The sequence below is a fragment of the Camellia sinensis genome, chromosome 4 (genome assembly GCF_055761805.1).
Source record: "Camellia sinensis isolate YWXY chromosome 4, ASM5576180v1, whole genome shotgun sequence".
Lineage (NCBI taxonomy): Eukaryota > Viridiplantae > Streptophyta > Magnoliopsida > Ericales > Theaceae > Camellia > Camellia sinensis.
The window spans coordinates 188,055,169-188,069,009 of NC_138964.1; the positions used below are offsets into that span (position 1 = coordinate 188,055,169).

At 32.4% G+C, this 13,841-nt stretch overlaps 1 protein-coding gene across 1 annotated transcript; it reads left to right on the top strand.

The window, feature by feature from the left end:
• Positions 1-8,405: 8,405 nt before the first annotated feature.
• Positions 8,406-13,746, top strand: LOC114257613 (tubby-like F-box protein 5). Its single transcript, XM_028197393.2, has 5 exons — positions 8,406-8,896; positions 10,495-10,861; positions 11,203-11,290; positions 12,596-12,725; positions 12,816-13,746. The coding sequence occupies exons 2-5, from the start codon at positions 10,514-10,516 to the stop codon at positions 13,489-13,491; spliced, it is 1,242 nt and encodes a 413-aa protein (XP_028053194.1). The 5' UTR covers positions 8,406-8,896; positions 10,495-10,513; the 3' UTR covers positions 13,492-13,746.
• The last annotated feature ends 95 nt before the right edge of the window (positions 13,747-13,841 follow it).

Consider the following 13,841-nt stretch of genomic DNA (forward strand, 5'->3'; position numbering starts at 1 on the left):
CCAACTAGGTTGGCACCTACTAGCCTACCAATCATTTGCATTGTATTCCACCTCAATAATTTAATACCAAAAAAAAAGAAAAAGAAATGAAATGAAATAGTAAAAAACAAATTGTTGATCAATCTTCATAGAAGATAGACATTTCAGTCGCGTTTCTCGAGGATATGTCATTCAAATCATTTTGAATTCGCTCATTTTCACTATAATTTTGTCTTCTTATAAACGAATGCATATGATCTCTAGATATCATCAGTGCCTCAACCATTTGGGGTGAAAGCCTGCTCCGGTAATCGCTCAGCACCCGTTCACTTGCACTAAAAGCGGTTTCTGAAAGAACTGTAGAAATATAAATGGTTAGTATATCATGGGTCATCTGTGAAACCATAGACCATATAGTTTCATTTTGTTTCCACCATTCCAAAATGTCATGTTGAACCATTTTAATATCTTTTATTTATTTATTTATTTATATTGTTCATGAATCTTCTTTTGTCTTATTCATGAATCTCATCTTGTTTATGAATGGAGATTTATTGCTTTGGTGACTTTTTGTTTTGTTCATGAATGGAGTTTAATTAGAATTCATGAACTTGTTAGTGAGTTAATTTTTGGTTCACTCTCCCTTTTCTCTAGGTTCATGGTCATTATTGTTTTTTGAGTGGCCTATAAATAGTTCATATCTTCTATTATTTTCTACAACAAACACATCAACTATTTTCTATACAAGAGAGATTACTAGTAAAGAATGGTGTTTTTTTTTTTATGGAACTTTGGGTTCACCATCTTGTGCAGAGTTGGCCTGAATCATACGACAAGTGGTCGGGCTGTTGTATCCTGGAGGGGACAAGTCATAATTTTGTAACTGCTGCATCGCTATTTGGGTTCTTCTTATCGCAGTGGGCTTGATCTCCTTAAAGAAAACGAGATATCCGTGCCTCAGCCTGATCTATTTGTATTTCTTTTTCTTTGTATTATTTATCAATAAAATATTTTTTTTCCTGGTATTTTCACCAACATGTCAAAATCATCAGAATCATCCACTGACAGGCTTTCCAAATGACGTTGTAGTTTAGAACTGCTTACACTTGTATGTTGAGATATTCTTCTACTTTTTATTGTTGAGAAAACACTTAATCTCTTGTCTCGAGATGAGACTGCTAGTGTAGTGTGTATAGGTGTATTTACAGATGTAGCTGCCCTGTTTTTTTCAAATAATCTGTTGCATGTTTGCATAATAGGGGCAAACTGTGTTTGATCAACGAAAGAATGCTCTAAAAATTCTTATAAACCAATTTATTTACATCTAGGATCAATCATTATGGCTAAACCTAATAGATGAGGCAAATGATCAAAATATTTATCAATTTTTGCTTTCATTGAAGTAATAATGGTTACATGATATTTATTACCTATGTATTTTACGAAAACTTTAATTATTTCTGCTAACATATGTAAAACAAATGGTGAAATATGAATATATATATATATATATATATAAGAAAATAATTTTGTTGAAGTATCGAAAACTTTTAAAAAATCTTTATATAAGGTTACTTGGCACCAATTAAGTTTTGTGGGAGTCAGTACTCCTCCTATTGATGTTGTTGCAAAAAATAAATCTATTGCTCTTCTTTGTTTACAAGCTATTTTTAACATATTATATGTTGAATTCCACCCACTATCTACATCTAAAATTAACTTTCTAAATGACATATTTTTCTTGTTGACAATTTTTTCTATATTCTGAAATTCAATTAGTAGAAGACATGATAGCAACAATTGCATTTTTTATTACAAGTACAGAAGTCTTGTATATATGCATAGCTTCTTTAACAATGAAATTTAAAATATGGCCACAACAACGAACATGAAATAAATCATCATCAACAAGTAATTGTAAAGTTGATTTTAAATGAGCTACAATTTGATTATAATATGCTACATTATCTAAACTAATCGTAAATATTTTGTTTTGTAAAGCCCACTTATATAATACATTTCTTATTTCTACACTAAGTGAATGACCAGTGTATGGAAGTTCAACTAATTTAAATGAAATAATTCTTTTATTTAATTTCAATCATTATCAATAAAATATGCAGTAATACATTGATATTCAAAACCATTATATCAGATGTTAAACAAATTCTTCTATTCAAATTTTTAAATATGTCAAATAATTCACTTTTAACATCTTCAAATTTCTTTAAAATCCTGTTTGTAGTAGTATTTCTTAAAAAACTTTGATATTGAGGTGCAAAATTTCGTGAATCATTTCGGTAAAATTGGGACATTCACTAGTAGTAAAAGGTTATTCTTTTTTAATAATATAATCAACTACAGAAATTTTTTGCACGTATAGGATCATGTGAAAATGTTTGCAAATTACCAGTTAATGAAGCCCCTAATTGCATTTGACTTCGAATATCAAGTCGTTGACTTTGTAAATGTTTGTTAGCATCTCTTTTTAAATGATTAGTATCCTCTGCAGATGCAACACTAAGTAAATGTACACAATATTTACATTTTACTTTAAATGTATGTAGCATTTGTACCATTTTAAAACTTTTGGGAAGTGTATTTGAATCCTTTATTATGTTTTGGGAATCTTTGGTGTTATTGTATCTTAGTTTTAGATGAGTGAAAATTGATTTAAACTTGTTGGGATTTCTCGTTCACGCTTGTTTACGTTGAAATGTTGTTTGGAAGCTTGAAAATCTTATTTTGGGGTCGACACCGGTCTTGGTGGTGTCGACACTTTCTCCTTTTGTTGGCCACAAGGGTTGACACCAATCTGGGAAGAGTCGACTCTTGTTTTGAAATTGTCTACTGCTTTTTGGTGTCGTCACCAGATTTGGGGGGCGGGTTGACACTTGTGTTGCTTTCAAACAAAATGTTCCAGCTTTTCTTCATAAGGGTTGACACCTCTGCTGTAAGGGTCGACACCTGCAACTTTTTCAGAATTTTCAGTCCGGTTTGGGCCCTACTTTTTGGGGATTTTTACTTGATCTTTTGGGTTGACTTTGGGACTTTATTTTACTTTGACCTAGCACTATAAATAGGTCCCTTACTTAACATTTTCTTTACTTTTCTTCTCTTCTCCCCTCTCCAAACCGTGAGTCACTCTCTTCTTCTCTAAAATCACTTTTTGCTCAAAGATCTCTAGATCTACTCACCTAGAGTGATCTTTTCACCAAGGTTCTTTGAGAAAGATTGTAGATCTCATCAAGAGCTTCGTTTTGATCCATGTAGAAGTTGGTTTCGTCAACTTTGGAGTTTCAACCTTGTTTTGCTCACCTCCTCTTCTAAGCTTGAGGTAGGGATTTCTTTGATCTTTTTCAATACCTCTTTTATAGATGGACATGTGGTAAGTTTTTATTGCATAAAAACCATGTTGTTTTAGATTTTCCAAAAATCATGATAGAGGATCTAAGATTTGGCAGTTGAGATTGAAATTTTGTGAACATTGGTTGTTGTTTTAGCATTAAATTGTGTTGGGTTGATTATATTTAAATATAACGAATTGATAATTTGTTAATTGTAAAAAAGGGATCTAGGATTTGATAACTTGTGATGGGAGTTGTTAAGTTGTTGATTGTTGGGTTATTTTGGAAATGATTTGTTATGTTTGTGAGGAAATGGAGGAAAGCACTAATTTAATATTATTGTTATAATGGATCTAAAAGGGAGGGAGTTGAATAATCTTTATATTTTGCTAATATGGGTTGGATAATTGGGTTTATATCAAAAGAAAATAAAAAGAGAAGTAACCACGGTGTTGGTATTGTTTTAGGCTATTCATGTGAAGTTGAGTTGAGTTATGGTTTTGATACCAATGGAATTGGCTTTTTTGTAAAATAAAGAAGATGGATTTGGTTTTGGTTTTGTAAAATGACGAGAATGGATTCTTATAAAATGGTTGAAGTTGTGTGGATTGGAAAATAAAGAAATGTGGTATTTTTGAAAGAAAATTAAATCATCACCCTTTGTGAATTGATAATGAACTTGAGGTCGGGTTTTGGAACCTTTACATAATATCATTGTTATTGGACTAAAAGTCTTGCGAGAATTGGGTTTTTGTTTTCCTTTCATATGAGATGTAGAAATAGATAGTTTATCTATTTTGGAGATTGTATATACATATGATTAGAAATATATGTTTTGGGTTATCGGTGGAGGATAGCCATGATTGTTGTAGAAACTGCATATGGATTAGGTGAATATGATGGTATGATTGAGATGTTGAATACGTGTCATAGATAGTCATTGTACATGACGATACTTTTAATACATTGCATATGTATCATTGTTTGGGAGGAGATAGGGGTGGACTCCATTTATAATTAAGTTGGCCGGAGTATCCAGGGTGAAAGTCCCGAAATCTTATACACATGGGTGCCGATTCCCGCGGACGAAATTTTCGTAAAATGGCAAAATCTTGAAATCATGTGCATATATGGGTGCCGGTTCCCTCGGATGAAAATTCCGTAAAATGGCAAAACTTCATATCCTGTGCATATATGGGTGCCAATTCCCTCGGATGAGAATTTCGTTAAATGGCAAAATTGAAGTATTTGTGTAATAATTGTGTTGCTTGAGAACCACTGAGTTGTAGCCTTAGTTTGGTATCCAAAATGAAACGAATTGGCTCATGAATTGAGATGAAATAAATTAACTTGAAATGAATTATCATGAAATGAAGTAAGACTAAAATGGAAAGGTGTATACTTGAATTGGGATTTTGTTATGAAAATGGTGTATCCTTGACTTGGCATTTTGTTATGGAAAGGTGTATCATTGGCTTACCATGCTTAAGGCAGGTAGAGCAGGATTTATTTATCATTATTATCTCAGTGTATCTGGGTATATCATGGGTTATGATGGTTATTGTTCTAGAACGCTGTGTTGCCTCAATTGTTAAAGCAGATAGTTATTGGTTGCTTGTTGTTTTCCCTTTTGTATTAAAGGCATACTTGTATAGTTATAAATGTGTTGGAAATGAACGTAAGTGTTATGTTGAGATGGTGAAAAAACGTGAAAGACTTTGAGTACTTGTGAACATGTTTTGAAAAGGCAAATCAGGTATAAGTCTGGAAAGTGAGAAAAAACGTAACGGGTTTGGTGAAATTGTTTTCTTCAGAAATTTGTTATAGTCATATGAATTTTGGAAAAAGGTAACAAGAAGAGAGAAAAGTGAATTGCTTATGTTATTGAATGAATTGAATGACTTTGAGAAAAGTTCTTATATACATATTTTTTTGTATAAACCGCCACATTATTTATACAGCATGAGACTAAGCATTCATGGTCATAGCTTTCTGTAAGTTGCTATTGTTTAGGATCATGTTGAGATCCCTACTGGACTTTATGCTCATCCCACGTTACTTATCATTTTTCAGGTGAACATCGAGAAATGTTTCAAGATCGAGGATCTTCTTTGCCTGTTGGCCACGGGGCTTTTTATTTGTAGGCGGAATGCCATTGATGTAAAAGAGTTATACCCTTTCTTTTACTGTTAAAGATGTAAGCCTACGGGCGATTTATTTAATTATGTACATGTTGCATTTTCGGATGAGAGAATCTTTATTTATTCTTACAAATGATGTAAAGAGTTTCTGCATGTTGTCTTTGAAATTGAATAAACTTAATGAATTTGGTAATGGATTACGAGTAATAAAATGTGGGGCGTGACAATGTAATTGTATTATCAGGATTATTTACAGATATTTTTTCAAAATGTTCCCAAATACTACTACTTCTGCTCCTAGATGATGATCCAACTGTTGAAAGAAGGATATTAGAAGGAGAATCAATATATTCATGTTGTGTAGTATATGTATTAACATTAACATAAACATTAGGAATATTAGGATCCATAGTAATTTAAGTAAAACAATATATAAGAATTAACAATTAATTTAAATAATGTGTAAATACTATGAGTAAGAAATGATAATTAATATATGTGCACAAATAATTAATGAAAAAAATGTGATACAGAAATTTGCTTCTTCTGATAAAAGTTTCTTGTTGCACAATTGCAATTGTCACTTAGGGATGACAATTCAAAATTAATTGAGAGATTGAGAGAGTTTAAGAGAGTGTGTGTGTGTCAGAGAGAGAGAGAGAGATAGAGAATTATTTGTGAGATTTATTTTGAAAAATGAAGGATATTTATAGTAGTTTGAAAGAGTGAAATAAATTTATAAAAAAATATAAATATATTACCGTTTGTCTTAGGATGTTTGAATTTTTATGACTGTTTGAATTTTTACCGTTTATAACCGTTTGAATTTTTATTTTTTTTCATTCATTGAATGAGACTTGAGTGATTGATGAGATTGAGATGCAACAATAAACAAAGTAGGCTAGGTGCGGGTAGGCAGGCTAGTACAATGCACACTAACCAACCATTTGATTTTTTTTATTATTTATATATATATATATATATTAATTCATTCATCATAAGAGCATCCACAATGGAGTGACTAAAAAATAGTGTGTTATATGACAAAAAGTGATAAAAATGAGGCCAAAAAATGTGTGTTAACGTGTGTTAAGAGTATGTTAATTTTACAGAGTAAGTGATGGTGCAATGGATATGTTAAGATATGTGTTAAGTGATGTATACATATATTAAATTAATAAAATAATAATATTAATAACTTTTTGTTTTTATTTTTAAAATCTTTGCAAGATCATTATTTTATTTATTTAACCGTTGCAGGTTATTTTTTATTTTTATTTTCAAAAATTTGACCATTGGTTGAGAGAGGGCTGGGCCACCAACAGGGCCTGAATTTTTTTGGGCTAGGCAGGCCAAAAATGGAAGGCCCAAGTCCAAGCACAAGCCCAAGGTACTGGGCTGGGCTCGGAGCCGAGCCTAATCGAGCCGAAATGAACAAGGCCCACCTCAGGTCGTGAGCGGGTTTCAGACTGCCCACAGGCCTGGGCTATTATTACACCCCTACCCAAACCCATCTTTGTCCTTTCTTCAAGGGAAGACTCACAAAACCAAACCCATTTTCAAAGCCCAAATAAGAAGATGGTTTCCAAAGCCCAAATAAGAAGATGAAGCCGTGAATTTGCGGGATAAAAATTGTAACACTATCAATTTAGACTTAATTATTTGAAAATTAATCTGAATTATTATTATGTGGTTCAAATTTATCTTATATATAAATTTTATATTATACAAATTTAATTTCCACTATACAATTCCCTACTCAAAAAGATTGGGGCTTTAAGTCTGAATCTTAGATTTTTCTCACAAAAAATTGTTGAGCCACTAATTTTTTTGTCCCAATTTTATACCCAAAATGAGGAGGTATGGTTTGTATTGTATTGAGTAATTACATTTAAGTGGATGTCAAAAACATATATATATATATATATATATATATATATATATATATATATATATATATAAATTCATAAAAAAATTTATAATTTTAATTATTAATTTTTATAAGTTTTTTTTATTGATTTGTAATTTTTTTTTCAAAATTTTATTAATGTGATATTTCCTCTGTAGTTAAAGTCGATAGGATGGAAGTCACACTAGTCCTCGTTTGGCACAGGACTATAGGTTAAAATAATTATAAAAAGACAAAATAAGTTAAAAAGTCAATAAAATAAAATATCATATCACATCCAAACCATAATAATTTCATTTTTTCTCTCATAAAAATCAAAAAAGTAAAAAAGTCTAATCCAGATGAGGATTTTTAGTCTCAAACTAAAATAATCCAAAAATTAAAAAGTCAACCCACTTTCCAAACGAAACCTTAAGGCTTTTATTAGGAGTATAGTCCGGTTTAGTTTGAAATCAAGTTTAAATTATTATTTACAACTTTATAAAATTTAGAATCAAACCAATCTATTTAAATTATAAAATCAAATCAGATCGAATCATTTTTAAATGGTTTGGTTCAGTTAAAAATTATCCCAATATATTTATATACTTTTATTGTTGATGAGACAAAACGATATTTTTTAATAGTTTAAAAAATTTATAATTTATTTTTTATTTATAGTTTATGGTTCTTAAATAAGTATCAGATTTGTCTCTAGTTCACTTTGTAAACTGGACGATGTTGTTGGGTTTGTGGGACTCATTATAGGTTTTATTTTGATAATTCAAACCGTTCAATATGTAGAACTCGTCGAACACTTTATCTCTGTAGAAAATCACGTTCATCGGGTATCGATAGCTACTTGATCCGATCAGATTTTTGTTAACAATTTATTTTCAAATTATATTTACCGTTGACAGAAATCTGATCCGGTTAAGTAGTTATTGATATCCAATCAATGTAATTTTCTATAAAAATAAAATATTCAATAAATTATACATATTGAACGATTCAAATTATTTATAAAAAAAAAAAACTTATGATACACTCATAGATACCCAATAATGCCTTCTAATCCGATGGAAACCCTTAAATTACCCAAATCAATTGTTTGTCCAAAAGTACAACTTAGATGGGTCCGGGGATATCGCTGTGAGGGACTCGCAGCAGCCCATTGGATTAACATTTGTCGGAAAAAGGGAACATAGAGAAAAGAGAGATTCTCAAATCCATTTTTAAGGAGAGGCGTGAAGTTCTGGTGTGGGGAAGCACTTGATTGAAGCAGCTGTGTGGTGGTGGTCCTGTGTGATTTGCGGCGGAACACGGCGGCGTTGATGGTGGTGCCAGAAAATGTGAGGAGAGGAAGTGATATGCGAAGGAGATCTGGTGCGGTGTCGTAGAACATGAACGGCATTTTCGAGTTTGGCCATTTTTCTGCTATCTGACCTCCTTCATTGCCGATCCGACCATTCCAGAGAGCTCACACTGGTTTCTGGACTCTTCTCTGTCCGATCGGATTGTTGTTCATGTAGATTGTACAGGTTAGTCATTTTCTTGTCTGTATCTCTATCATTCATTATTCCAATGTGATTTTCCCTAATTACTTTATGCATCTGATTGTAGTAAACAACTGAATGAATTCTGATTTTACTAGATCTGACTTTATTTTATATTTTTGTTTGTTGCTGTAATTTGTGCTGATTCTGGTGGATTTGTGAGGCTTGGATCAAATTTCTCTCTTACTTTTGGCATTGTGTGTATTTTTGTGTTGAATCCCTGTAACAATAGCTAGAAAGGGGGTGACCATGGGTTCAATGGTAAAACGTTAATATGGGTTCAAATCACAGTCAACTACTTTGTGCACTATGCCAAAAGGATAGATGTGTACCCAATCTTTTCTTTTCCAAACACAATTAATGTGTACTTATTGGGTGTCGTTTTTTTTATTCCTGTAACAATAGCTAGTGAAGTTAGAAACAAAGTTTTAAAAACCTTTACTAAGACTTGCCTCAATGCTTGCCTCATCCCGAGGCTAAGGTAAAACGCATTAGGACTTTGATTTTTAGGCTATAATCCCTAACGGCTGACACATCACAGTCTGAGGCATGCACTTTAGGTGCGCCTTGTATGCCTTTTGCTCATAAGCATATGAGCAGTAGTATGCATATGAAGAGGTTGTTTCAGACTCTTATTAAACTTAGACTAGTAGATGATTTGAAAATTAAAATCCAAAAATAAGAAATAACCATTTTTGTAATTATATTCTATAGAAAAAATTAAGTAAATGACTAATCAAGAAAGAAACACGAAGTTAAGTTCCAAGTAAGAAGTTCGATCACTAAAGTTAAGAATGTTGATTTCACTTTCAATAATGGCAAGCTTTGTTTTTTATAGTGAAATGTTCGATGCTTTAAAGAAAAAAGTATTTACACTTTTATGTTTAATCTTTATTTATTTTTCACTACTTTAAAATATTTAATTTATTTACTAAATATTAGAATTTAAAATTTGAAATGTTCGATGCTTTAAATTCTAATAAAGTTTTGTTCTTTACAGTGAAATGTTTGATACTTTAAAGAAAAAAAGTATTTACACTTTTATATTTAATTTTTATTTATTTTTCACTATTTTAAAATATTTAATTTATTTACTAAATATTAGAATTTAAAATTTGAAATGCCTACGCCTTGACACTTTAAAGCTTACACCTCGCCTCATAAGGGGTAAAATGCCTCGAGTTACGCATTTTCGTTTAAAAACTTTGTTTAGAAATGGCTCCATAAATAGACAAGTGAAGTTATAGAGGACTGTGAAAGTTCGCATTTAAAAAAGAAATATATATATATTCTTGGGAGAGGTCCAAAGTAATGTTATAGATGCTTATTTTTCTGTTGATTATATTATTATTTTTTGAAATGCAGTATTTGTACAGTTTCAAGGTCACCCATTTAAAGGTACAATATTGTTTTGAATGTGCTTAAAGTTTCTTCAAGTAGGTCTCATTTGCGGCTGTTTTGTTTAAGATTTTTTAAAACTTTTTCTTGAAATCAAAATGGTCAAAACTGCCACTGTAATAGCAGATCCACTTCCAGAAAGAACTAGATCATTAAAGGAATTTTGTGTTTTTTTGGGGTTGTAGTTGAACATTTGAAGGTAAGATGTCCTTCAAAAGCATTGTACGCGAGCTGAGGGAGATGAAAGATGGGATTGGGAGCATGCCAAAAAGAGGGGTGGAAGGCAAGCATTGGCGCAATCGAACCCGATCGCATATTGCCCCTGATGTAGCCGCTTCAGAACCAATAGAACAAGGACACTGGGCAAACTTGCCGCCAGAATTGCTTTTGGATATAATCCGGAGGGTTGAAGAGAGTGAAACATCATGGCCTGCGAGGAACGTTGTTGTTTTTTGTGCATCGGTTTGCAAGTCATGGAGGGATATTACGAAGGAGATTGTCAAGACTCCAGAGGAGTGTGGGAGACTTACCTTCCCGATTTCATTGAAACAGGTGACTTCTATTTGTCTGATTATCATCATTGTTATTATGTTGCTATAGGTACCATTGGTACTACTGCTAAATTCCCTTTGAGTAATGTTAGAGATCATGAAAAAAATGTCATGAAGATAATCATGAAAGATTCTCTACCTTTGGATTATACAAACAACAAAACACCACACACTAATCAAATGATAAAGAAATTTCATGATACATTTCATGATATTTTTTTGATGATTCCTAGTATTATTCATGCCGTTTACAATGGTTACTAGTACTACTACTAACTAATGATATCTATGATGATGACTATCTTGTATAACTGATTTATTTTGCCTCTTATTTGCAAATAGCCGGGGCCACGGGATTCTCCAATTCAGTGTTTTATTAAAAGGGACAGAGCAACTTCCATATATCGTATGTACTTTGGGCTGACCCCTTGTAAGTCACTTATTCTTTCACATGCTTATTTCTTCATTATTAGACACTTTTGGTTCCTTTGAATTGCCTAAATGATGGGCCTATGGTTTTTTCAATTTATGTATAATATCATTGTTGCTTGGGAAGTTCACCTGCAAATACTCTTGCTTATGGACCTAAACTTGTGGATTATTATGACCTTTGTTCTTATGGAAATTAAGGGTATCTGATAATAAATAACCTGAATATAAATACATTATGCATTTTTTGTTGTTGGATAGTTGAGTCTTATTTATGATCTAAGAAGCATGGATACAAACATGCGACATGACACAGAAATGCAGACACGCCAATTTTTAAAAAATACAAGACACTTTCAAAATATACTAGACACGACAAATGGGGAGAGGGGGAGGAGGGCACACATAAATTATATAATTTTATATATTTATTATTGGTTATATATATGAATTTATCATTCAAAATGAAGAGGCGGCTCAATCCTATCCGATGCTGCCTAAAACAAGCGAAAATTCTAGTTGAGGCCCTTTATAAATTTTTGCATTGTAATATCTTTATTTAATTTTTTTTTATTTCACTTTTTAAAATGCAAAATTACTAATACATTTTTATATTCAAGTTTTGCTAAAATATCATTCATAGGAAGAAGTACAATTTATATTTTTGAACTGACCATTGCTAATGCAACACTACACAGAAACAACTACAAAACTAAGTGTTGCATGAGCTTTTGTGGTTGGTTTTATAACTGTTTCTTCTCTAACTTTTCTTTTGCTGGTGTGGATTTTTAATTTGGCCAAAAAGAGATATAATGGTGAGAATTTTTTGTTTTCACCAAGAGAGATGTACATTGATCAAGTCTTTGTTTGTATAATGACAGATTTTCATTTCTTTCTTCGTATTTAATAGTCAATTTTATGAGAGTATTTATTTTTCTTTTGCCTTTTTTTGTCTTCATAAAGAGATGGAGTATAATGATGATTGAGGAGAGGTATAATGATGATAGGGTAGTTTGTTTTGATATGTAAGAAATACAATTTAACGAGAGATCCTCCTGTCTACACCCTTTTTTTTTTTTTTTTCCCAATTTCTTTTTCACCTTTTCCTTTAATCTTCAGATTAGTTTGATGGAATGGAGCATTACATTAAAGCTTTCTGGATCCAGATATCAAATAATTTGCAAGAATATTCATATTTGAGTTGGTTTTGTAGTTTTGTTAGTTAAAGGACTTTAAGAAAGTGCTGATGTGATGGAATTTTAGTAGTCACTGGGAGGTTGTGTCTTATGTTTCTAGTGATTGACAGCGGAGAATGAGAATGATAAATTGTTGTTGGCTGCGAAAAGGATCAGAAGGGCGACACGCACAGGATTTTTGATATCTTTAGTTGCAGATGATTTTTCTCGAGCCAGCAATACATTTGTTGGAAAATTGAGGCAAGTATTGGTAACTTTACATGCTAATTGTTCTTGTTTGATGGATTATTCTTCATGAACCTAACTAATATTAGACAAAATTTGGACCAGGTCTAATTTTCTGGGCACCAAGTTCACCATATATGATAGCCAACCTCCAAATGATGCTGCAGTTCAACAGAACATTCGGTCAAGTCGAAGATTCCATGCCAAGCAAGTTTCTCCAAAACTACCTGCATGTAGTTACAGTATTGCTACCATCACATATGAGCTTAATGTTCTTAGGACAAGAGGGCCCCGGAGAATGCATTGTGTCATGCATTCTATTCCCGTTTATTCTATTCAAGAGGGGGGTGCTGCCCCAACACCTACATCATTCCCACACTCCCCTAATGAAAATATTTCTCCCTCATTACCGGACTCAAAAGGAATCGAGCCCGTCACAGATTTCAGCTCCTCAAGCCTTGTAGCTTCTCCAAGATCTGCCCCCGTCTTTGGAGAACCATTGATTCTTAAAAACAAGGCTCCTAGATGGCACGAGCAGCTACAGTGCTGGTGCCTAAACTTTAAAGGCCGTGTTACCGTTGCTTCCGTTAAGAATTTCCAGCTTGTGGCAGCTGTTGATCAATCTGACAATGTGCCAACTGCTGAACAAGAAAAAGTAATTTTACAGTTTGGAAAGATCGGGAAAGACATCTTCACCATGGATTATCGTTATCCACTCTCTGCTTTCCAAGCCTTCGCAATCTGCTTGAGCAGTTTTGACACAAAACCAGCCTGTGAATGATATCTCTGTGTTGTAGATCAAGATCATCTTTTTGCTAAGTTGTTGCTTCCTTAACTCTGAATATGTTTATTCTCTACTTAGAAGCTCATCGTGCATATGGCCACATGTTAAACAACTGACAATCTTAACTGTAAGTTGCTTTATGTAACGGCCATTTATGTTTAGCTGTGGGGTATAAGTTTTTTATGGCTTGCCTGTTGTCTTCATTCTGAAACTATAGATATTTAATGTATCAAGATTAATGATTTATATCCATTTAGCTGCATTGGTTTGTGGTGACTACTGCTGATATAGTTTATCAGTCAATATATTCTGAGTTTACTTTCATATTGTGTTTTTAAAAACTAAGG